This window comes from Onychostoma macrolepis, chromosome 20, assembly GCF_012432095.1.
Source record: "Onychostoma macrolepis isolate SWU-2019 chromosome 20, ASM1243209v1, whole genome shotgun sequence".
NCBI classification, from domain to species: domain Eukaryota; kingdom Metazoa; phylum Chordata; class Actinopteri; order Cypriniformes; family Cyprinidae; genus Onychostoma; species Onychostoma macrolepis.
Window position 1 is genome coordinate 32325412 of NC_081174.1, and position 26473 is coordinate 32351884.

The 26473-nt window shown below is 38.5% G+C and overlaps 2 protein-coding genes across 8 annotated transcripts in view; one reads left to right on the forward strand and one right to left on the reverse strand.

Moving 5' to 3' along the window:
• Positions 1-11: 11 nt before the first annotated feature.
• LOC131526697 (galectin-3) lies at positions 12-10583 on the reverse strand. Of its 5 annotated transcripts, none has more exons than XM_058755091.1 (6): positions 9862-10583; positions 6863-9083; positions 5173-5563; positions 3615-3703; positions 1010-1181; positions 12-882 (listed from the first exon to the last, which is right to left on the reverse strand). In XM_058755091.1, exons 3-6 carry the CDS (start codon positions 5554-5556, stop codon positions 724-726), a joined length of 804 nt encoding a protein of 267 aa, XP_058611074.1. In that variant the 5' UTR covers positions 5557-5563; positions 6863-9083; positions 9862-10583; the 3' UTR covers positions 12-723. The 5 variants fall into 5 exon arrangements, with proteins under 5 accessions (XP_058611074.1, XP_058611076.1, XP_058611073.1 ...); XM_058755093.1 differs by having other exon boundaries at positions 6863-7050; positions 8916-10521; XM_058755090.1 differs by having other exon boundaries at positions 6863-8573; positions 8916-10521.
• A 312-nt stretch (positions 10584-10895) lies between these two features.
• The window catches only part of pak5 (p21 protein (Cdc42/Rac)-activated kinase 5), a 58656-nt gene continuing 43078 nt past the window's right edge, over positions 10896-26473 (forward strand). Inside the window, exon 1 of one of the 3 annotated variants that reach the window (XM_058755084.1) lies at positions 10896-11099. The gene's annotated coding sequence lies outside the window, so the exon portion shown is untranslated. Of the gene's footprint in view, positions 11100-22814; positions 23151-26473 lie in introns of those variants that run through there. The other 2 variants (XM_058755086.1, XM_058755085.1) reach the window with 2 other exon arrangements.

The following is a 26473-nucleotide window of genomic DNA, read 5'->3' on the forward strand; positions in this document are numbered from 1 at the left end:
CTAATTGGTGGGAAAAAGTTTGAATACAATATTTGGTAATAATATAGCATAATGAGAAAATTATAAGCATTTTTATAGGCCATTTTTAACCCAAACAAACAAACACTAGAAGTGTAACAAGGTGTGAACAAAAAAAATCCAGAAAAAAGTACAAAATTATGATTTTTTTTTTTTGAGCAGTCAGTAGCTATGTTTCCATCACATTTTTGAACATCGCATTAAAAACGCTGGATGGAAATGCCAAGATGTGCATAAATTCTAAAAATCCGCATAAACCTATGTGCACAATTGAGTAGGATAAACTTTTTATCCTATAAGAAAAAATGTGCATAATCTACAATGGAAACACATTTACTGAATAAATTCCTTAATGCGCATCAAAAAAGTCATGTGAGCGTTAACTGCATTTATTGTGTTCTCGTTCGAGGTGCAAGTAATTTATAACAAATGAAAATGATTCTATTCAGTGACTTCTATAGTTTATCAGGAAGTGATGCTTTTGTTGTCTTTGACTCGTTGGACGGAAACTGTGGGTTTTTTTGCAAATGTTTTGTGATATTGCAGTTTTGCGCACAAGTTAAATTGGCATCTTTGGATGGAAACTTAGCTAGTGAGTTTTAGTCTAGTGTGAAGCATTAGTATTTTCAGGGGTCGAAATGACCAGTCGTGACGTTTGCGTGAGCCGAGGGTGTGGTTAATGTGCTTGACTGGGCTCGCTGAGGCTCATGGGAGCGTGTCCACGTTGACGGACGTGAGCGTGACGTCGTGCAGGATGTTGATGCGGTCGATCTGGTTGACCTCTTTGATGCGGTGCTGGAAGTCGAAGGCTGGCGTGTTGTTGACGGCCACCTTGAACTCTGTGAAGGTGCAGAGGATCTTCATCTGCAGAGAGACGTGAGGTCAGAGTCATTCACTGTCTGGACCGTCCTGCTGCTTTACTTCCACCCAGAAGCGGGAAGCACTTCAACACTTTTGTTTCAGGCAGAGGATCTCGCAGCGAGTCGTTTACCTCAAAGTGATGACCGGGCATGAAGGGGAACGGCGACAGAAGATCCCGCTCCTCCTTCCCCCAGCGGTCTCCCAGTTTGTGATTGCGGACCAGAACCGGCTTGCCTCCCTCGCTGAAGCGCGGGTTGACGTGAAGAGCGATGTCGTTACCGCGCAGGAAGTTGATCGTGAACCTTGTGGCAGAAGAAGCATTAGTGACACTTTTGGCGTCTACAAAGCTGAATAAATAATCTCTCCATTGATGTATGGTTTGTTGGACAATATTTGTCTGTGATACAACTATCTGGAATCTGAGGGTGCAAAAAAATCTAAATATTGAGAAAATCACCTTTAAAGTTGTTCAAATGAAGTTCTTAGCAATGCATATTACTAATCAAAAATGAAGTTTTGATATATTTACGGTAGGAAATTTACTAAATATCTTCATGGAACATGATCTTTACTTTAATATCCTAATGGTTTTTGGCATAAAAGAACAATTTTGACCCATACAGTGTATTGTTGTCTATTGCTGCAAATATAGCTGCTGCTTATGACTGCTTCTGTGCTGCAGGGTCACGTTTGACAAAGTATCAAACAATATTCATGTTATGATCTGGAGTCATGTTTTTCTGAAAGTGAAGTTTTGGCATTCCAAAAAAAAAAAAATCATGAATTCCACACACTACTCAAACATTAAAAAATTAAGAAAAATAAAAAATTCTGTCATTTTCTCTCCCCACCGTCTTTACAAACCTTTAAGAGTTTCTTCCTTCTGTTGAACACAAACGAAGATACTTTGAAGAATGTACCATACAGTTCATGGTCCCCACTGTCATTTCACTTTTTTTATAGAAATAAAAATAATTTAGTTCTGCTGTACGCTACAATTCTACCCTGAAGCGTGTGCTCTGCTCCGTACAGCCAGGTCTGCATGACACCGCTAACCGTGCCAGTCAAAAACAGCCCAATGTAGCGCAATGACCATATCCTAAAGATCTGTCATTTCCGTACCTAAAATACATATTTTACAGACACGGTTATGCGCACTGCATCCCAGCGACCCTCCTTCACAAAACATAACATCTAGTGCAGTTTTATCAAAGGTAGAATGCAGAATATTTCAATACAAGCATTTCAGTCAAATGTTATTTATGCAATATTTCAAACGTTTAACCCACAGCAACAATTTAAAAGCAGCCCAATTCTAGTTTAGTTTAGTTACCAGTTCCCATAGAAAACTGTTATAAAGAGAGCGCTTAGCTTTAGGGCTGTGAGTCTTTGGGTGGACGGCGAATCAATTCGATTCATGATTCATAGGGTTTCGATTCGATTCAAGAACGATTTTTGCAAATTCAGAATGATTCAATTTGAGACGATTCGCAATCAAATTCGATTCTGCATTCTTTAAGTGCATTCACAGGATTATTTAAATACTTTAAATGTCAGGCGGCCAATCACACGGCAGCCTTTATAGAGTCCGAGACTGAGGGCAAATAAAAACACTTGTCCGCTGTTAGATGTTAGTTTAATGATGCTATGGCATGGCATATGTAGAAATTTACCCTAGTTAACTTTATTTGGAGTACTACTTATGCACATTTCTTAATATTAAGCCTAAAATGTGTTTTAATGTCACTATTGGTGATGTTTGAATAATGTCGGTCTTCAAATGCAAGGCATGTAAAGTGTAGCTGAAGTATACCTGCAATAGTTCCACTTCAGCATAATCAAAATACTTCAGTTCATCTTTAGTTGGACTTCAGCACCAATTTAGCACAATTTATACCAGTTTAGTATAGGCTGCTAAATAGAGATGTGAGCCCATAATACAAATAGTTTTAATAATGTTTGTTGAGTTTGGTCAGAAATTCAGCGGGGAAACGTCTGCTTTGGAATGACACGAGGGTGAGTAAAGGATGACAGAATTATAATTTCGGGGTGAACTGTCGCTTTAAATCATCGAAACGTTTGGGTCGGTTGTCCTTCCTCCAGCTCTTTTAGTTACTTGTTTTGCTCGAGGAAGACTGAAATGTTGCAAATAAAACTGTCATCATGTAAGTTTGATTAGTGTGTGACGATTGTTTTATATCAGACTTTTACAAATGATTTAGACGTGCAAGGGACTCTTTTTCTGTCAGTTCTGAAATTCACACATAAATCAATAAATCAAATGCTGATTTGCTGCTCAAGAAACATTTCTGATTATTATCAATGTTGAAAACAGTCGTGCTGCACAATATTTTTGTGGAAACCGTGATATGTTTTATTTTTCAGGATTCACAGATGAATAGAAAGTCTGAAAATTGAATTGAAACAGAAATCTACTGCAACATTATAAATGTCTTTACCGTCACTTTTGATCCATTTAATGCATCCTTGATGAACAAAAAATAAGTTTTCAACCTAAAACTGTTTAATGATGCTGAATATTCAGCGTTGATCACGGCAATCGATTACATTTGAACAGATATTCACACAAGTCTATATCTTATATACACTATTTTTCACTATTTTAATTCTTTCGAATATTTATTCTTGCACTAAAGTTAAGTGTAAACAGCTGATCATCGTTCTAAATAGTGATCTATTCACATAAATAAGTGAAAAAGGAGGTCTACACTTACATCTTGGCGTCTGGTTTGATCTGTCCTCTGATGGTCAGCATCAGTTTGTCGTAGATGCCGCGGGGGAAATTCATGTTGAAAGGAACCACCTGAAAAACAGAAAACCTCGCTAGGCTCGGGAAAATCACCGAATATTTCTGCATCATCTGAACGCAGTCATGCACACTACAGAGCTTCAGTGAGAGATGTTCTGTCTTCTGTCGGATCTGATTAGATTCCACAAATCAATTAGTGCTGAAATACTGTAGAGTTTGATTGGACACACGACCTTTGACCTCAGTAACGATCTAATGTGTTTCTCCTCCCTGTTAGAAGTGGATAAACCTCTTTGTTTAGACTACTTCAGATGCTGCAACGGTCTTATATGATGTCACATAAGTGTAATTTATTAAAACTATAATTTAGCGTAAAATACATCATAAATGTAACTATACAGCCTACTCCAGTTTTCTGAAACCCGGCAGATTTAAAGTTTGTGTTCTTTAGATTCCGCTAAGAGATCACAAATAAAATGAGTGTTTTTGTCTTGTTTTCCATTATAAATATAAACAATCATACATCAAGATACATTTACTTGAGATGCAAAATGAAAGATACTGAATCTTGTTTTTTTTAAATGTGTCAAAATGAAGCAAGTTTATGATTAAAACCATAAACAAGAACAAATATGTGGCCTTTTATATATATTTTCCTTTGAATGAAGTTTCTTGTTGCCACAGCAATGAGGTTTTTTTTTTTTTTCATGTTTTAAGCATAAACCCACTTCATTTTGGTAGATATTTCAGAAAACAAGACTTCATATCTAACAGACGTAATAGTCTTGTTGCTTCTCCAGTAAATGTATCTTGATTTAAGTATGTTTAGATATAAAACGAGACAAAATGCTGAGGAAGAACAGCACTTTTTTTCAATGTATCAATCTTCTGTTAGTAACATGTCTCAACAAAATATTAATTCACCAGTTCACCAAACTAGAGCTTGTGGCGTCTCTCACATTCAGATGCTTATGAATGGAAGTCTTCTGTAGTGCAATGCACAAGTAAACATATGTTATTAATAAGAATCTAAAAATTCTTGAATCAATGTGCATTTATTTTGCAAGTAAAATGAGTTAAGATATTAAGTTGTTTTCTGAAAAAAATATCAAAATGTTGTTAGTTTTTGCTTAAAACAAGCAAAAATATCTGCAACAATGGGGCAAGAAAATAATCTTGTTTAGCCTTTGAATTAAGATTCTTTTTCTTAACGGATATTTTTGCTTGTTTTAAGCAAAATCTAACAATTGTGCTTTTTTTTTTTTTTTTTTTTTTTTTTTTAGAAAACAACACTTAATATCTCAAATCATATTTTGCAATGTAGGTCTATAATTGTTTTTCTTATACTTCTTTTGTTGTACGTTTATATGTATGTTTAACTAGTATGTAGCGAGACGTAACAGTTCGTTCCTCTGTACGTAGCAGAATGACACTAAAGCTGGACTGGCCTCGAAGCGCTTCAGCTGTGTTTTACTGATCGCACTGATGGATGTTTGTGGTAAAGCGCAGCTTCAGTCTCTTACTACAGGAGCGACGGCTGGCGCCGGGGGCCACGGCTGCGCCGCTCCTCCTGCGGGCACCTGACCAGGCCACCCGGGCTGACCGGGATTACCGTGCCACGCCGGAGCCGCTGGAGACGGCAGGTAACCCGTCGGGGTGGGCAGCTGAGCAGGCCAGCTCGGCTGGACCGGAGGGATGGGTTGGGTGGGTTGGGTGGGTGGAAGGTTGGGCCAGCCTGGTTGGGTGGGTTGGACCGGCCAGGTCGCAGGAGCCGATGCGCTGGGCTGGTTAACTGGCCAGTTGGGCTGAGCGGGCTGGCAGGACCAGCAGGGTGGGCAGGGCTGACCGGGCCACTGCTGAGGGGTTTGTGGGTAGACACCCTGCTGACCGGAGGACGGGCAACTCATGATGGACCTGAGAGACAAACCATTCCAGATCATTACAGATCCACTCTGATTCACTCACACACGATGAGACATGATGCCGGTGTTCACTGGCCGTTAAGTTCGTATCCCCTTAACACGTTAATACTGACCTACTGACATATCACTAGAACTGTGTATCATTCGAAAGTTTGGGATAATTTAGATTTTGTTTTCTTTCAAAAGAAGTCTCTTTTATTTGATCAAAAATACAGTAAAAATTTTGAAATATTATTACAATTTAAAACAGCTGTTCTCTGTGTATTTTCAGCATCATTACTGCAGTCTTCAGCGTCACATGATCTTCAGAAATCATTCTAATATGCTGATTTACTGCTCAACAAACATTTCTGATTATTATCAATGTTGAAAACAGTTGTGCTGCACAATATTTTTGTGGAAACCATCATACATTTTATTTTTCAGGATTCACAGATTAATAGAAAGTTCAAAAGAACAGAATTTATTTGAAATAGAAATCTTCTGTAACATTATACATGTCTTTACTGCCACTTTTGATCAATTTAATGCATCCTTGATGAACCGTTTTAAAACGGTTTAATGATGCTGAAAATTCAGCGTTGATTACATTTTAACAGATATTCACATTTTGACCATTAGTGTATTTCTTTGAATATTTTTCAGTGATTTTAATTCTTTCAAATATTTATTCTTGCTCTAAAGTTACATCATCGTTCTAATCCAGCACTAAATAGTGATCTGACTGCTAAAAGTGTGCATTTTAAATCCATATTTAAGACCTGAGGGTGATGCACTCCAAAAAATCATTCTCTTGTATCTGTGTCTTGTTTTCTAGAATAAACATCTAAACATTCTTGAATCAAGATGCATTTACTGTACAAGTAAAATGACTTAAAATATTATGTCTTGTTTTCTGTATAAAAAAAAAATCAATATTTTGATCATTTTCCTTTAAAACAAGCAAAAATATCTGCCAGTGGGGCAAGAAAAATAATCTTCTTTAGTCTTTGAATTAAGATTCTTTTTCTTGCCCCACTGGCAGATATTTTTGCTTGTTTTAGGCATCTTTTCTTTTAACAAGACTTAATGCCTTTAATCATTTGAGTCAAGAATGTTTAGATATTTATACCAGAAAACAAGACAAAAATACTAAGAAAGAGAATCATATTTTTCAGTGCAGTCAAGAGTCTTGATGACGCACAAACCTGAGCTGATTGATTTTTACAAAACTAATCAAATCTAATGACTCAAATCTGATCAATATTAGTGATATCCGATCATTCAGAAGAGAAGCTGAGGATCACAGTACCTGTGGATGAGCAGAACGACGCAGGAGCAGCAGACGAGGAGCTCGGTGCCTTTATATGCGTCTCCTCCTCGTTATGACTCCACGCTTGTTCATCACACACGGTCTGGACATTATATTCTGTTAGGATCTTCTGAAAGAATGCTCCTCAGCGTTTCCGTCTTGTTTTCCAGTGCAAACATCTAAACATCCTGGAGATGCAAAATGTTTGAAAATGAAGTGACTTAAAACAAGAACAAATATCTGCCGATGTGGTAAGAAAGTCAACTTTATTTAAAGGGAAAACAAGTTTATTTTTCTGACCCCATTTGCAAGAAAAACAAGACAAAAACAGTGCCGTTACTGTTTAATGCAAATAAACCAGATCACAGAAGATGAGGTTGACCGAGCTGACGAACGTGATCAGCTTTATTCAGTAACTCATTAGTTCTACAGTCAGTGTTAACTTTATATTAAAGACATGTAGAATAAAGCAGCTGTTTTGTTCACTGGTCGAGTGGATGATTAGATTTTCACAAACACACTGGTCAATATTGCAGCGGTTTCCACGGTAACCAGCAGTTTGATGAGATGATCCTGTTATGCGCCGTCATGTGAGTCGTGTCCAGATTTACTGACATCATGCAAAAAGTGCTGCTCTCGTCTTCCAGCACAAATACCTAAACACTCAGACAACACTCATTTACTGGAGATGCACAATAAACACATGAAGTCTTGTTTTCTGAGAAATGTGTCACAATGAAGTGAGTTTATATGCGTAAAAAAAAAAAAATGCCAACAGGGTCAGAAAAATAAGCTTGTTTTCTCTTTGAATGTAGTTTTGTTGTTTTGACCACACTGCCATGTGTGACCCTGGACCACAAAACCAGTCATAAGGGTCAAATTTTGAATTGAATTTTTCTGAATAAATCATCTTTCCGCTGATGTATGGTTTGTTAGGATCGGACAATATCTGTAAATCTGGAATCTGAGGGTGCAAAAAAATCTAAATATTGAGAAAATCACCTTTAAAGTTGTTCAAATGAAGTTCTTAGCAATGCATATTACTAATCAAAAATGAAGTTTTGATATATTTACGGTAGGAAACTTACTAAATATCTTCATGGAACATGATCTTAATATCCTAATGATTTTTGGCATAAAAGAGAAATGTATAATTTTGACTCATACAATGTATTGTTGGATGTTGCTACAAACAGACTGCTTCTGTGCTGCAGGGTCTCATATTTGTTCTTTTTTAAATCAAAGTTTCAGAAAACAAGACCTTATATATGAAGTCATTTGCATCTCCAGTAAATCTTGATTTAAGGAGCTTTAGATACTTGCACTGGAAAACAAGACACAGTACTGAATAAGAAAGTGGTGTCTGTTTATGGACTGGTCATCTCTTCATGATGAGTGTGTGTGTGTGTGTGTGTGTGTTACAGAGGCTGTTTGTGCTGTAATGAGTCTCTTGTGAGCGATGCTGTCGGTGGTCATGCGCAGCGCAGCACACTGATGCCATTATACTGTGTGTCTCGTCACGCTCGCTGCTCATAACACTCCACACACACCTCCAAACCTCCTCACATGATGCTGAAGGACTCGTTGTTCCTCACACTCAATGCTGCTCTTGGTCTCCAAACATCATCTTTCCCTGAACTCAGTCAGTAGATCTGCTGAAGGACCGGATCTCCTGCTTCAAGACTTTTTAACTTCAAACCATTGTTTCCAGCTAAAATACATAGAGTCCATAATAAAGCTTCCTCCAGAGGACGAGTGTTCAGGAGAGAAGTCTGCTCGTTTACAAGACAAAACAGATCTAAACTAATATGTGGCAGCAGATGCACTTTATCACTGAGGAAGCGTTATTATGGATTATAGACTCATAGTTTAGACATTAAAAACATCTTAATGCTGGATGTGCTTCAGCTTCTGTCTTCTCCAGATGTTAACTGATGGACTGCAGTGCTGTGGATTATTGTGATGTTTTTATCAGACTCTCATTCTGACGGCACCCATTCACTGCAGAGCATCCATTGCTGAGACACTGATGCAGAGACACATTTCTACAAACCTGATGAAGAAACACACAAGTGTACAGAACACTTTTGTTTGTTTATGTCATTTCCAGTCGAACTGTAATGATTTATCGTCTTCTGTCTGATGCTGTCTTGTTTGTGTCGGACGATGCAGGTGTGTCAGCTCCAGCCTTCCCATCATGCACCGCTGACGGCAGGAAAACCTGACATCACACAACACAGATCAGAGCCAACACCAGCACATCACAGATTCCTCAGAAATACATCTTTATTTCTGTCAGACAGTTGTGTGTCAATCAAAAACACACGAGCGTCACAATCAGTGTTGAGAAGGTTACTCTGGACATGTTACAGGTTATAAGTTACTCTATCTAAAATGTAACAAGTAGTGTAACTCTTCCAATTAATTTATTAAAGTATTACATTTGATTTCTTTTTAATTACTTTACTCAATTTCTAACGAATGTTTTCAACTGTTAATTATTTTGAATCATTTAAAGCAGGCAGGAATAACCTTCTAGAACTCAGCACTGATTACTGTCAGACTTCTCAAAATCCTTCCTGACTTTAATTAAGATTGTAATAGTTTCATTTTTGTAACTATTACAAAAATGTAACCCTCTTTGTAATCATTAACATTTTCATAATTTACTGTAATTTAATTACACTTTTTTTTTCTCCAGTAACTGTAACAGATTTATTTTGTAGTTAAATGACGTAATTCAGTAGTTAGACCACAGATGAGGCAGCTTCATGCAGTTTATTAAAATTAATTAATATTTAGTAATGTGAAATCAGTCCATGACATACATTCTGTCATATACAGGTATTATACTCGAAATGTATGTTTTAAACGGTTTTAAATGTTTTTCGTTCTTTAGTGGTCTACTTAATCATAATAAAGTCAAAGACAGACACAGCAGTAATCAGAGATGGATCTTAAAAGTCTGACTTTCAGGCAAACGAAATATTCATTATTACTAAACAAGATATCTGTATAAAATGTTTTTTTTCAGTGAAGGGCCGGAGAACTCGTTCAGAAATGACATCATCGGCGTCGTTGTGTGTCGTGACGTCATGCACGTAACTGTCATTGAGCGTCGCGTCACGTGTCATCGGTGTTTATAGAATCTCGCGCCGTTAAACCCGGATCTGACGCTTCTGAACGCTGTCGGTTAGGATTAGACAACGAGGGGTAATAATTTGGGAGGGAGTCGAGAATGAGCACAACACCGGTGCCGTGTGAATCCCAGAATCCCAAAGACGACGTTTTTACGACGTGGCGCGTTCGCACGTGTGACGTGTTGAAGCTGGACGTGATTATTTATTGTCTGTCATTGAACACGTTATGAGTCGCGTCCGAAGCCGCCCGGTTTGACGTTACAAACCCTACCATGGTGAAGGCCTCGCTCATGAATATTAATTAGAGCGTGCCTACGTCGACTGGTCAGCTTCCAATGGCTTTAGGCCTACTTCACGAATATTAATTACATAATGCAACGTTTCCTTGTTTACCGTCCAATGGCGATGGCTTATTTTTCTGAATATTAATTATTGTGTTTTGCGGATATATTCAGACTTATTTTAATTCTCTCTCAGAATGAAACGCTTTTAATATGTTTCTACAATTTCCCTGTAGTTTTGCGGTTTTAAAAATATTAGATAATGCAGACGTTCCGTTATTCTAAATAGTTATATATATATATATCTATATATATATATATATATATATATTTTTAAAGTTCTTTGTTCTTCGGTTGTCATACAATAGTATTTTGTCGAATGATATATAGATGTAGACAGATAAAAAAAAAAACTAATACAGAATCTTTTACTTTTTTGTAATTTTGTATAATCATAGGTTAAATTAATACAAGTGAACGCTTCGTTTGTGATTATTAATTCATAAGACAATGTTGACCTTACGTTCTAACCCTCAATTGTAAGCGGTCGGTAGTGACGTCGTGCTGCTCCCGTCCAATAGCGAACGCCTAGCTCATGAATATTTATGTTGACGCCTTCGCCATAGTAGCGCGAGCCGCTCGGTTGTCAGGTGCCGTGATTCCCAGCAGCCCGGATGTAGCGCGCAGTCTCCAGCATCAATCCCGGAGAATAACATGGCACTGACAACCACATAACACCGTTATTCCCTCCGCAACATTCCCGCAGGAGCGGAGCGCACCGCTGACAGGAATGTGACGCGCTTCCCGCCGCAGCAGGTGAGCGATCTTCATCCCAGTCTTTCCTAGCAACAAGCAGCCGCGCGATTGGACGCGATTCGGCGCTTATAACGCGGCGTAACGCTTCAGAACAGGGCTGCAACTTCACCGCTCCAGCGGATTCCCGACGCGAGCCCGACACGACGCGACGCGTCCCGGCCTGAGGTGCGTCGAGCGCGTCGCTGTCCTCGGTGCTGAACGCGGCTCGGGGGCGCGCATGATGAATTCATGAGAGTAGAAATTATGTGTATGTGTGTGTGTGTACATTATATTGTGTGTGTGTGTGTGTGTGTGTGTGTGTGTGTGAGAGAGAGTGTGTCAAGTCAACTCAAGTCACCTTTATTTATAAAGCACTTTTAACAATACAGATTGTGTCAAAGCAGCTTTACAGTGTTAAATAGTAAAATAGTGTGTCAGTAATGCAGAAGGACTCTATTTCCAGTTAAAGGCAGTTCATCAAGATTCAGTGAAGTCCAGCTCAGTTCAGTTCTGATAGTTTCTGTGCAGCATATCGCTGGAAATGAAGTGTCCCCAACTGAGCGAACCAGAGGAACCTAAACTCCTTCGGTGACAGAACGGAGAAGAGAAACCTTGGGAGAAACCAGGCTCAGTCGGGGGTCAGTTCTCCTCTGACCCGACGGTTCTGGTTCAGCAGGTTGTGCAGAGGACTCGTCTGGTTCCCGTGGTCTTGTCCTGATGGCCGTCTAGGTGACGAGGTCTTCACTGGGGGTCTGTCTCTGGAGCTCATCTGGGTGTCCTGACCTCCGCTGACGTTCAGGGCTGTAGAGGTCGTCTCTAGGTGCTGATCCACCATCTGACCTGGATACGGACTGGATCTGGAGGCTACGGTGACCTCGGAATAAGAAAGAAACAGACTAATATTAGCGTAGATGCCATTCTTCTTACGATCGGGTGTTATGGGAAATGTTCCCGCTTCCGGTTGACCTAATTAATGCAGTCTAACAATCCTTTAACGGAATTGAATATTAGAAATGTGTTAGTGTGTTATGTGTGTGTGTGTGTGTGTGTGTGAGAGAAAGTGTGTTATAGTGAATGTGTGTGTTTTTCTATTCAGGTGGGGACTTGACCCTGGATACACACAGACTCATGGGGACTCGTGTCGCGGGTGAACAAGCTAATAAATCACACAGAATGAAGTTTTCTGAAAATCTAAAAATGCCTGTAGTCTCCTGTAAGGGGTCGGTTTAGGTGTAGGACAATAGAATATACAGTCTGTACAGTAGAAGCAGCATTACGCCTATGGAGAGTCCCCACACCAGACGTGTGTGTTATAGTGTGTGTGTGTTATAGTGTGTGTGTGTGTGTGTGTGTGTGTTACTGCAGATGTTGGTCATGTAGTTGCTGCTGCAGCTGTCAGGTTCTTCGGTGTCATTAATAATGGCCTGATTCCGGTAATTAATCACAACAGCAACAGTCTGAGATGTGCAGATCCTCTCAGTGTTATGATTATGATAATATTTGGGCAGCCATAGTGTGTGTGATGTGTGATGTATCATGACTCAGCAGTAAGAAGCTGCTTCTACCTGATCTGACCCTACAGTGACCTGATGAGCTCAGCTTAGATTATGGCAAAAATCATACGCACAGTTATTTTGGTCAGTATTGAGAGCGTGATAATTCACCAGCATTATTCATTGACTTTGAGGCATGATGCATTTATTGAACTTTTTTTTTTTAGTCGTGGATTTCCTTGAATTTTCAATGTAATTAAACGTTATATAAATAAATGTGAAAAATTATATATAATACACCCCCCCCCCCCCCCCACACACACTTAAAAAAAATTATATAAAATAAAATAATATTTAAGTTAATTTAATCGCCCGGCCCTTGTTCAGTCATTTAGATGCTACTACATGCATATATCAGCTTGGTTGAAATAACATGTTGGTTTTGAGTTGAGGATTCGTTAACGTTCCTGTTTAATTGTGTAAGTCAGCGCTGAGCATTCAACACTGTTTTACACAGAATAATCTCAGAATGCAGAGCCTGAGCTTCTGTCTGACTTCAGAAGTGTTTTCCTCCCAGAAACTAGTCACTCGTACACTACATCTGCTTCTGTGCAAGCTATATTAACCCTTGTGCTGCTGAAATCCTTTACCAAAGTGGTGTTCGCAGTCAGAAATGAGCGGCGTTTTAAAAACTGCTTGTAAATCTCTCGTTATGCCGTATTATCACCAAATCTTGGATTAAATCTTTTTGTCAACTTCATTTCTTTCAGTTAGCACAGGTTTTGTTTCTTTGCTGAACTGATTGATCGTAGGCCTCATTTTTTCAGAAACAGCATTTGAAGACAAAACAATAGTTTAATTTTGAAATGACTGTTTTTATTTTTACACATTCAGCTTAAAGAAAGTAGCGTAATGCGCTGCACGCTGTGTGTTTTTGGGCTGATATCATGATCTCTCATGTGCATCAGAGCAGGAGTAAAGAGCTCTGTGTCATTAGTATAGAGACAATTAAAGAATCGTTAGAGTTCAGCGCTGCTCAATGAGCACAGCAGGTCACAATCGTTCCAGGCTGTTTTGTGCTTGAAATAGCAGTCGCGCCCGCTGTGATGTGCTTTAGCAAACATCGATGGAGTCCGACTCACTGTTAGAAGATGTGAGGATCATGTCCATCCAGAGTAGAGATGTATAATCTTATAACAGACTACAGATTACATTACAGATTCATATGAATCAGCTACCGATGCACTACGATTTCGATTCCATTCCATATAATGTGATTCAACGCAACACGATGCATTGGGAAAAAAATAGTTCTCTTTTATTTCTTTGGTTCAGACAGACAGCTGTGTTGATCTATACTCTGTCTCTCAGGACTTCGTAGTGTTGTTGAGACACGTCATATTCATGCAGCAGAATATGAGAGGAGAAATCAATCCACATATAAAATATTGGTCACTTCCTAAATAATAAAAGTACAGTGCATCTACTAATAATTATATAAATTGTTTTTTACCGCAATGCAAATATGTTAGAAACGATGCATCACGATATAAATCGTTAACTTTTATGCCAATGCACCGAGTGAAGCTGTGAATCTTCCCATCCCTGATCCAGAGATCAGATCACTGAATGTGTTTCTGGCTTCATGTGTCTGCTTTAAAGTCAGTCCTGCTTTATTTGGGTGCTACTGTACATCATGTTTCAGTTTCAGTTTAAAGGAATAGTTCAGCCAAAATTGAAAATGTGTTCACCCTCGGGTCATCTGAGATCATGATGAGTGTGTTTCTTCATCAGGTTTGTAGAAATGTGTCTCTGCATCAGTGTCTCAGCAATGGATGCTCTGCAGTGAATGGGTGCCGTCAGAATGAGAGTCTGATAAAAACATCACAATCATCCACAGCACTCCAGTCCATCAGTTAACATCTGGAGAACACAAAAGATGAAACACATCCAGCATCAAGACGTTTTTAACTAAAATACCATAGAGTCCGTAATCCATAATAACGCTTCCTCCAGTGAAAAGGTGTTCTGGTCTGAATCAGGAGAGAAATCTGCACAGATCAAAACAGCTCTAAACAAATATGTGGCTGGATGTTGATGTGAGAGACAACAGCAGATGCACTTTTTCACTGGAGGAAGCGTTATTATGGATTATGAACTCTATGGTATTTTAGTTAAAAACGTCTTAATGCTGGATGTGCTTCAGCTTCTGTCTTCTCCAGATGTTAACTGATGGACTGGAGTGCTGTGGATTATTGTGATGTTTTTATCAGACTCTCATTCTGACGGCACCCATTCACTGCAGAGCATCCATTGCTGAGACACTGATGCAGAGACACATTTCTACAAACCTGATGAAGAAACACACTCATCCTGATCTCAGATGAACTGAGGATGAGCACATTTTCAGCCAGTTCTTACATTTTAGTGAACTAATCATTTAAAGATGATTTTTGATCTGAGCCCATTTTGGAGAAGTCATAGTTTTAAAGTTATATCTTCACTGGATTGGATTTGTCTGTATGATTATCCAGTGTGTTTGAGCTGAACAGCCTGTGTTGCGGTCAGTGTCTTGATGCATGTTTATATGGTCTCAGAAGCGTCAGCTGATCTGTTGTCTGAGAGGCTCTCGCAGCTCCGTCACTTCTGATTGGCCAGCAGCAGCCCCTGTCATCGCGCCTTCATCCAATCAGGACGGAGGAGACTCACTCCATCACTTCCTCTGGACTTCAGGAAGTTCCTCTCATCGTGACACATCCAGTCTGTGGAGCATTTGATTCTCTGCGTCTCGTTTATAGATGTTCTGTTGTGTTTTATGGTGAGGAACTCAAAGCTGGATGATGAGAGGAGAAAAGCTGCAAGGGATTGGACAGCGATGAGCAATGTTTTTATTAATTAACACATTAACAAAGATTAATTCATAATGTAACAAATGCATTGCTCAGTTGTCGGTTGATGCATTGACTGCTGTTAATGTGAAGTGTGAGTGTTTTTGCTGCGGTCAGCAGATATGGTGTGTAATGCTCCAGCGAGTGTGAGCGAGTGAATCTGTTCTCCGAGTCTGTTCATAGAAGCGCAGCTGACAGGAAGGAGTTTGGAGTCCAGTGCTTGAGTTATAATGGCACGAGCAGCTCAGTAATCACGCTTTAATGCTGCTGCTTCTGTCTGTAATTAAAGAATGATTTATGACCAGCTGCTAGAGATGATGTAATAAACTGCACAAACATTACTCGGAATCCTAAACACACACGCAACATGATAACGCATGAAGAGAAGTGCAGACACAGATGTTTGCGCCGCGGGGTTTGTGAGTTGTTGTGAATGATGTCAGACAGCGTTCGGTACACGTGCACAATGATTTATGAGTGTTTGAACATCATAGTTAGTTATGATGCTCTTGAAGTCACATCAGGACAGCGGATTAAACAGTTCAGTCGTTTTCACATTAACGTTTATCGTTGTTTTGTACTGTACGGATCATTATTGAGGAGACAGACAATAAAGCTCAACAAAAGCTCAGTTGTTTTTAAGGGTGCTGTATGTAATTTGTTTGACTGCTAGTGCATATACTGTAATATAGGAAAGCAGATAGGAAAGTTCACATACTTGTTTCTATGAGAAACAATGCTACAGCCAGTTGTTCTGCTTTGAAATGCGTGTTTCGTGTCACAGTGTCTGTTTGTTTTGGTCTGTGTGACTCCGCCCACTTCCAGTTTACCCAATAGTATGTCAACACCCCGGTTTGCCAGTTGGCGGAAAATGCTGTGAATTGCAGCTATGGAAGCCAGAGATCGTAGATTCTACCTGACCTAAGAAGCCTCGCCGTCCATCTGAAAGCGGTATAAAAGGTGGATAAATCAACTCAAAGATTGCTTGTCTTTTAATGTCAGTTGTACTCATTCCTGTTGCCTTTCCTCAATCTGGCAACCCGCGTGAAAGTCCAGTCTGAGGTAGAGCTCTGCATTTCAGCCCGGGTCCAACAGGCCCCAACTTTTTTACGCCCCTAGGGCCGGGCTTCGGGCCAATTTTCACGTCATAGTTCAGACGCGGGCGGGCCTCGGGCCTGTTTTAGGCTTCTCCTTATGTTTATATTTTAGACATCCATCAGTTAGTAATGAAAAAAAATCCCCGCGCTGGTGGAAACAACACGAGACCGAGCCGCGACTGTGAAGAGCGGCTCGACGGTGTTTCGAGTCCCGCAGCAGCTGAGAGTGTGCGCAGTCAGCGCAGATGAAGAGTTCTGCTTCAAATACACGCAATACGCTGAAGCTTGCCGCAAAGCCCCAGGAAAAGTAATTACCATGAATGTGACCGGGGGAAATAGTAAGGAGATATTTTAATTATTTACTAATAAACTAGCGTTTTCTGAGTCCGTGTTGCAAAGATGAAGATGATCCTGACTCGCCGTCTCCTCATTAGACGCGCCTTTAGAGAGAAGTGCATCTTCATGGATTATGATTATAATGAAAGAGTTTTTGTTTTCGATTTGTTTTTATTTAGTTAAGTAGTAATTTAAAACTTTCTATAGATATATTTATCGTATCTGAGTTTCGTGTCATTTTTGTGAAGCGCTCCTGTTCAAGATTGAGACGGCAGAAAGCGCATCATTGTTTGTTTTCTTTATTTTATAAAAGCACAGTTTTGTTGATATTGTGAGTGCACTCAAATAAAAGTAGACCGTTTACAGTTCCGAATGATGTATTACTCTTACCTTTATGAGCAAAAATGATGGCGTATTTTAAGTTGATTTCACTGAAAAAAATGCAAGTGATCACGCTGGCGCCTCCGTGTCCTGCAGAGCACGCTTTAGCTTCCGCTCTCCGCACAAACTATAGATACAGAGCACATTTATCTAGGTTTAACGCTTGTGTTATATGCTTGAACTGTTTTAGTATATCTATAGATTTTATTTTAGGCAAGTCGTGATGATTTGTGAAGGCTAAATTTATCAAACATATGCTATGATCAGCTGTCTGCCGCTGACCGCTTCGTCGTTACTTTAAAAAACAAAAACTTATATTTAACGAACAAAAAATGCTCCAAACCTTTTTCTATATTAACTTAATTAAAAAAAAAACCTGGAACTAAATATCACTTTGCCATCACATACAAAACTGAACTATTTTAATATCTGAAACAGTATAAGCTGTTTTGGGAGAAGGGGCTCGGGCCAGTATTACATACTGCACCTTTAGTCATTGTTTACAGTTGTTTTCGATTGCTAGCAAGCATTGTTCAATACTGAAGCCACATTTTCAAAACGGTTCATACAGTCTGCATTACCAACACGAATCTTGGCCAAACGGCCATCTCACCTCCAAAACTCACTCAGACCAACAAAACACTTCATACAGGTCTCAAAATAAGCTTGTTTCATCATAACACTGCGAACAATTCTCATTCAGAAAACATACATTTCATTCATAACACACAGATCTAAAAAACACTAAAAACAGGGAGCATTACATAATCGATGAACTTTTATCTTTGAAGTTTGAATGATTTTGTCACATAAGTATTTCATTATTGGATAAGAATAACATCTTTTCATTTTACTGACTGTATTACAGCACAAAGAATGAATGTGAAAAGCAGCATTTCCTATTTCTTTATATACCAAAAACAAAAACCCATCAACATTTACAAAATGTACTTGTGAAAAATAAAAATAAAAACATAAAAATAAATATAAAAAGTTGAGAAACATATATATAAAATAAAATAAAAAAATCTAAAACAATAATTACACACAAAAAAGCCATCATCAGTCTGTAATGAGGTGTGTGTGCAGTATCGAGTCTCTCTGTGCTGATGCTGGTGTTCTCTGGGTTTCTCCCACAATCCAGAGACACACAGGACAGGTGACCTGGAGACTGTAGTGAGTGTGAAGATGACTGTGTGTGATGGACTGGACATCTGTCCAGGGGTTGTCCTGCCTGTGACCCAGCCTCCTGACCCTTCATAGGACAAGCGCTGGGAAGATGTGTGGAATAGATGATGGATGTTCAGTACTGTGAGGGTTCTAGTCCCTCTCTCTGCTGTCCCACCAGTGTGTCTTCCCTGATCCATGTTCCCAAACAAAATCATTCCAAAGCCATCCATTTATCAAAAGATAACCAAAAAAAGAAAGAAAGATAACCAAGAAAGAAAGAAGAAGAAGACTAAAAATAGGACATCCGGCTTGGCTTACAGCTGAAATTGCATTTAGTTGTGTTTGGAATAATTATTGTTCAATTTCATAATAAATATTCTGCTAAGATTTTATATTTCAATATAGTTCCTGCAGAAATGGACAGAGTTTGCCTTTGTTCTGATTTGAAAGCAGTGTGTTCGCATCTGAGAAATGTGCTGATAATGTAGTGTTTAGCAGGTTGTGGAGTATGAATGAAAAAAGTGTTTGTGGATTTTGAAAAATGTGGATTTTGTCTGAAAGCAATGAAAAATGATTCACAGTTTGGTCCGCACAGACTTCTGTATCGCTGAGTGTGAACAGTTTTGAAAATGTGGCTGCGGTATTGAACAATGCTTGTTAGCAATTGAAAAAAACTGTTAATAAAAACAGTAGTGATGCCCTGAAGTGAAAAGGAACTGAAAATAATGAATTCCATTAATCAAATTATTTAATAATCAACACTCAAATAAAAGCTACAAACCTATAGTAGTACAAACCCCAGAGTGTGTGCGGGTAAGTGTGTGTGTGTGTGTGTGTGTGTGTGCACGTTTTTGTGAAAAGTCAGGACATAGATGTGTATAATGACGAGGGTATGACAGGTATTACAAGCTGAAGGTGACATCTCAGGACATTGACCCATGTCCCCACTTTTCAAAACGCTTATAAATCACTCAGAATGGAGTGTATTGAAAATCTGAAATAGCAGACAGTCTCCTGTAAGGGGTAGGTTTAGGTGTAGGACAATAGCACATACAGTAAGTACAGTATAACAACCATTACGCCTATGGAGAGTCCCCATAAACCACAAATTCAAATATGTGTGTGTGTGTGTGTGTGTGTGTGAGTATGTGTGAGTGAGTGTGTGTGTGTGTGTGTGTGTGTGTGTGTGTGTGTGTGTGTGTGTGTGTGCGTGTGAGTGTGTGCAGTATATAGGCCAAACACCGTGAGTGAACGAGTGTTGACGTGCTGCACTCTGGGCGAGTTACCCATGGCAGATGGGTTATATGCAATTAAACTGCGGTAAAAATAGCTGAATGCTGCGTGAAGGAGAAGAAGAGCAGATACTGAGTGATTACAGCACTGATGATGATGATGATGATGATGATTAGAGAGACAGGAAATGATCTTCAGTAAATCACACGTGTCCTGATCATGTGACGTCACTGATGGGAGCTGCTGCAGGGGCTGATGGGATTATTTACCCATAAACCCCCACCGCATGCCAAGGTTAAAATGAAGTCGTGTTCTTCTGCTGTAACAGACGTTAGCTTGAGTTTTTGCAATATTACACGTCCGTCAGCTCTGCTATGGAATATTATACATTTTTATAGCATTTCCCCCTGAAATTCATTTGTAATGTTAGTCATCAAATGTGTTTTTTCCCAACTTTATTTTTTATTCTTCTCTTTTTTTGTAATCTCATTTATTCATTAGTTGTTGGTGGGTGGGTTCCTCTGAAGCGTGCAGATGCCGTGTTAATGAGCGCTTACAGGCATGTTGAAGATGAGGAAGATCTGAAGAACGTTCATGTGTGTGTGTTTTGTGAAAAGTCAGGACATAGATGTGTATAATGACGAGGGTATGGCAGGTATTACAAGGTGAAGGTGGCATCTCAGGACATTGACCCATGTCCCCACTTTTCAAAACGCTTATAAATCACTCAGAATGAGGTTTTTTGGGGAAAGTTGAAATGCACAGTCTCCTGTAAGGGGTAGGTTTAGGTGAAGGGTTGGTGTAGACAATAGCACATACAGTAAGTACAGTATAACAACCATTACGCCTATGGAATGTCCCCACTTTTCACAAAAACGAACATGTGTGTGTGTGTGTGTGTGTGTGAGATCTGTGTGTGTGTGTGTGTGTGTGTGTGTGTGTGTGTGTGTGTGTGTCAGTAACAGGTGGAGTGTGTGTCTCTGGTTGAGCGTGATCAGAGTGTGTGTGGATCATTAAAGCCAGTGACTGACTGGAGCAGACAGGAGAGAATATGACAGAAACAAACTCAATCACTGTCACAGCATCAGATTTGCAGCAACTAAACTCTGTGTTGCATCGATGAATCAAAAACGCTGAATAGAGACGGACTGATTCATCAGACGGGCTGTTAATCACGTGACGATTAGCCGTTCTGACATCATCAGCATCATTTGAACACATCTTCACTTTATTACACGGTTAGTTCATCCAGAAATCATACTGTCATAAACCTCTGTGACTTTCTTTCTTCTGTGGAACAAAATATTTTGAAGAACATTAGAAGAACCAAACAATATTGGACCCCATTAATAAAAACACTGAGACATTTCTCAAAATATCTTCTTTTGTGTTTCACTTAAGAAAGACAGTCTTACAGGTTTGAATGACATGAGGGAGAGTAAATTTATTCTATTGTATTTAATTGTGTGCTTCTGGTTGTAATTGGTATATTTGTTCTTATTACTTAACAATGTTTGGACTTATATGAGTTAGGCTAGTAGTTTTTGCTGTGCTATCGAAACTGGAATTGTGAAATTTCACTAGTATCTAAAATGTTGGTGTCATAACTATATTTATTAGAATACAAAGTTACATGGGTAAAAACCAATAACTAACTAACAAACTAACTATTTACTTAATTTAGGGGTGTAGCGGTACACGTATTCGTCCGAAAATGTTCAGTACGGGTCTTTTGGTTCGGGACGCACGTGTACCAAACAAATTGTTCCATTTATTCAAGAAATTCAGGGAATAAATGGCGTTTTGGTGCTCTTTGATGAGGCGTGACCGATCGCTGTATAACCGCCTCAGTTCTGACGGCAGCGTGATCGTCTCTTCCTCTTTATTACTGGTTTTAACGTGAAATAAACATGAATGAACATCTCGGGTGTTTCGACCGTGGAAAGATGTCATTAAAACAGCTTGTAAACAAAACGTCACGCAGCAGTTCATTAACTTCAGGCAAGTCATCAGCGTCTACAGCTCGTTATTTGCTAATGAAGTCTAGAGAAGAGCATTTTGAGAAATATTAGACTATACTTCATTATATTTTACTTTACCTGTTAGTAATGTCTTAATTATTGAATGTATATGTTTAAGTAAATCTTTTATGAAACAAGTTGACTGTAAATTATTATATTTCAACAACAAATAGAAATTGCATAATTTAGAAGTTAATTTTAAAACAATTTAAATGTTTGCATTCAATTTTTTAATGTGAGTGTTGATTATTATAGTTAAAAATAAATAGTATTTGTATTTAAGTTTGAGCTGTTGTTAATTGTAACTGTATAGTGATGTAAAAGTGCTTTAGTAGTTTAGAGCAGAAGCTGAGGTAGAGAAAATTCAATTATAATTGAACTGAATAAAGAAAGAGCAATTTGTTTAGTAAACCATTGTCAAATAATAATAAAAAAGCAATTTATGTTTAGTCTTTTCCTCCTGCTGTACCGAAACATACCGAACCGTGACGTCAAAACCGAGGTATGTACCGAACCCTCATGTTTGTGTACCGTTGCACCCCTAATTTATTAATTTTCCCCAAATTCCAGTTATTTTTAACTAAATTCAGTTTTGTTTTTTTTCCCAAATACCATCAATCCATCCATCATCCATCAATTTATTTATTTATTTCAAAATCAGTTACTCTTTTTTTTTTTTTAACAATTATTTTATCGATTTATTTATTTATACATTTATTTATTTATTAATTCTTATCATTGCAAAAAATGACTTTCTTACTTTGTATTGTTGTCTTGTAAAAATATCTGCCAATGGGGTAAGAAAAGTAACCTTAATTCAAAGGGTCTACACGATTATTTTTCTTGCCCCATTGGCAGATATTTTTGCTTGTTTTAGCAACTTTTGATATTTGTTTTACAGAAAACAAGACTTAATATCTTTTACTTGTACAGTAAATGCATCTTGATTCAAGAATGTTTAGATATTTATACTAGAAAACAAGACAAAATACTAAGTAAGAGAATCATTTTTTGCAGTGCATTTGTATTTATTCCTTTTTTTTCTGATTTTATTGTTCTTTGTGGCTCAGCCAGTGAATGTCTTGGCAGGGCGAGCGCAGATGCTCCGCTCTCAGATGTCTGTGGCGTGTTCGGGGTTCTGTGGCGTGGAATGCGATGGTATCTGTGACGCTTTTGTGAGCGGAGCTGCTGTAAATAGCCGTGTTCTGCGAGCAGGAAGGACCTGTGTTTGCGCTGACAGATGGTGCGAGGACGAACCGAGCCGCGGGTCTCAGCTGACGGTCAGCCGGACCGCGGGGGACGGACACTGATCTGCTGAGGAGCTGCGCTAACACACATCAGCTCCAGACGCTCGGAGTCACTGAGTCGTTCGTTCCTTTGATTCCTGAATAGAGCTTCACTGCACCGATCTGTTTGTTTGAGCAACATGTCAACTTCTGACTCCACCAATCACGTGAGTTTGGGGCGGGACTATCTGTCTGACTGACCAATGAGTGTTTGATAGACGCTCTTTATTTGTCCAGTTTGTTTTGGTGACACAAAAGTGACACATTTCACTCTTAAAGCAGTAAATTTGGCTGGTTCTACTGTCTGTGAACGAGTCCTCATTTGTGACCACAAAACCAGTCATAAGGGTCATTTTTTTGAAATTGAGATTTATACAATTATATATAAATAATCTTTCCATTGATGTATGGTTTGTTAGGATCGGACAATATTTGAAAATCTGGAATCTGAGGGTGCAAAAAAATCTAAATATTGAGAAAATCACCTTTAAAGTTGTTCAGATGAAGTTCTTAGCAATGCATATTACTAATCAGAAATGAAGTTTTGATATATTTACAGTAGGAAATATCTTCCTACATTATTATTTACTAAATATCTTCATGGAACATGATCTTAATATCCTAATGATTTTTGGCATAAAAGAAAAATGTATAATTTTGAGCCATACAATGTGTTGTTGGCTATTGCTGCAGATATAGCTGCTGCTTATGACTGCTTCTGTGCTGCAGGGTCACGTTTCTCTGAGATGCTCTGTTCTTGCGAAACACTATTAATATCAGTCTGACTGTAAGCTGGTTTGGATCACACTCATATAAAATTCATCTTTTCTTTGTCATTGATGCGTCTCATCCAATCAGATTTCAGAGTCTGAGTGATCTGTTTAATATTAATGAAGTCCCTCTCAGCTGATTGGTGGAGCAGTGATCATCAGGTAATGATGCTGATTGTATCTTCAGTCCTGATGATCTGTAGTTTGTGTTGAGCTGTGATTGATGTGAAGTTCAGTGTGTGACGTCTCTGTTTCTGTTCAGCGTTCGTCCCAGGAGCCTGTAAGCGTTCTCTAGTCTTGTAATCCCATTTTAAGGCTGTCTGCCCTGATCTGGGTCATGGGTTTGATCTGGGTTACCCCTTCACGAGCCGCCCGCCGGCCCATAATCCCTCAGTCCCCGCAGACTCTGAGCGCACCTCTATAGAGCTTCACAGACCTGAGACAGACCTTTCTCCTAAAATAATGATAATTATAATGAATAATTATTAATAATAATAATAATTAATAATTATTAATATAATAATAATAATATTTACATTTTTTGGTGATTTTGTTTTATGATTTAATACAAGTTTATTAACTGTAATACTGTAATTAATGTATTACAGTTAATAAAATCATATTAAATCATTAAACACAAAATCCAAAAAATTAAATAATAATAAAATAATACAAAAAGGGGGGATACAAAATGGAATTTGTGAAAATAATAAATAAAAAATATTTCATAGATTATGATTATTGTTAAAATGATAATAATTTATTATATTGGTTAAAGTTATATGATTTCAGTTAATTAGTGAAGTGAAGTGTGGCCAAATATGGTGACCCATACTCAGAATTATACATCATTATGCAGTTTGGAGAAAACTTCTAAAATGTATTTTGTCTGAACTCTGCATGAGATCTCTTGGTGATTGTGTGGAGAATCAGTGAGATATGAATAAGATGTGATTGAGTTTGATCTGAGATCATCTGGAGCTTCTGCTGAAGCTGCAGGAACCACAGCACGAGTGAGTGAACATGTGAAATCTGCTGCGTCAGTGAGTGTGTGTGTGTGTGTGTGTGTGTGTGAGAGAGTGTGTGCGTGCGTGTGTGTGTGTGTGTGAGTGTGCGTGTGTGTGTGCGTGTGTGTGTGTGTGAGTGAGTGTGTGTGTGTGTGAGTGAGAGTGTGTGTGTGTGAGTGTGAGTGTGTGTGCGTGTGCGTGTGTGTGAGTGTGTGTGTGTGAGTGTGTGCGTGTGCGTGTGAGTGTGCGTGTGAGTGTGAGTGTGATAATCGATTAGTTGTTCGATTATTTTTTGATTAATCAGATAAAAAGCCTTTCTTTTTTTATTGACTAAATACAGTGTTCCACATGCTGACAGACGTGCAACTGAATGCTATAAACATGTATGGTGAATATATCTCTATCTATGCTATACATTACGTGCAAAAAGAGTTATAAAGCACAGTTTAAATGGAGAGTTTAAATAGACAAATGGACAAAGCACTGTTTAAATCCTTACACTAAAAATGGAAAAAAAAAAAGGAAGAAAATAAAGAAAAACTGAAACTCAGTGTGAGATGAGAGGAATGTTCTGCATGAACACACACAATCACTCTGAATACATTAACCTGTTACTGTCATTCAGTAACATGCTGTTATCCCTTTACAGTTACTATCATAAAATGCTTGAATTACATGTTGACTTTTAAACCTAAATTTAACATCCAATAACAGATATTTCAGCAAAAATATTATGCGCTGCATATTAATGTTCTCCCTCTCTGCTGCGTTCAGTCTGTTTAACACAGAACACTTGCGTGAATATGTAACAGTTACAGATATATGTAACAGAATATGCCCAGTTCAGTATTGCCGTCTTCCTCTCTTTTGCTCTGTCTTTCTGAAATTAAATCATGGTTTGCATGTAATTTTCTCAAAGTTAATAGTGCGAAAACTGAAATTTTATTAGTAGGTACTAAATCAAAACTGCGTAATTGTGGAAGTTTTACACTTACTATTGACAACTCTGTTATCTCTCCTTCTTCTCAGGTCAAGAGTTTGGGTGTCATCCTTGACAGTACTGTCTTTCGAGGCACATGTAAATAATATTACACGGTCCGCATATTACTATCTGCGAAATATTAATCGTCTTCGACCATCTCTTTCTGTTAATGGTACTGCTGTTCTCGTGCATGCATTGGTTACCTCTCGAATTGACTACTGTAACTCTCTGCTCAGCGGTGTTTCACAGAAACTTATTCATAAACTTCAGATGGTTCAGAATTCAGCAGCTCGGATCATTACGAACACCGTTGAATGAGCATATTACTCCAGTTTTAGGGCACCTTCATTGGCTTCCAATCAGATATCGTATTCAATTCAAGATTTTACTTTTTACTTATAAGGCCCTTTATAATCTAGCACCTTCTTATCTTAGTGAACTTCTTCGTGTGTATGTACCTACTCGATCCCTCAGGTCTTCTGCTTCTGTGACTCTTGTTGTACCATCTGTACGTTTAACTACCATGGGAAGTAGAGCCTTTAGTTGTATTGTTCGACACTTTGGAATACATTACCTCAAGATATACGTAATAGTCTTAGTCTTTCAATTTTTAAATCGCGCCTTAAAACTCATTTTTTTAGATTAGCCTATCCTGAGTGATTTTATTTAGGTTATTGTGTATTGATTTTTTTTGTATTATTGTTTGTGTTGTTGTTTCTTCCCTTTGTTTA

Bases quoted from the DNA above. Each gene is read 5' to 3' on its own strand.
- LOC131526697 (XM_058755091.1), bottom strand. From the start codon at position 5,556: ATGAGTTGCCCGTCCTCCGGTCAGCAGGGTGTCTACCCACAAACCCCT. The intron at 3,704-5,172 runs GTAAGAGACTGA...TCTGTTTTTCAG, and splicing joins CGCCAGCCGTCGCTCCTGTA to GTGGTTCCTTTCAACATGAA. The intron at 883-1,009 runs GTAAACGACTCG...GTCTCTCTGCAG, and splicing joins TGCCCGGTCATCACTTTGAG to ATGAAGATCCTCTGCACCTT.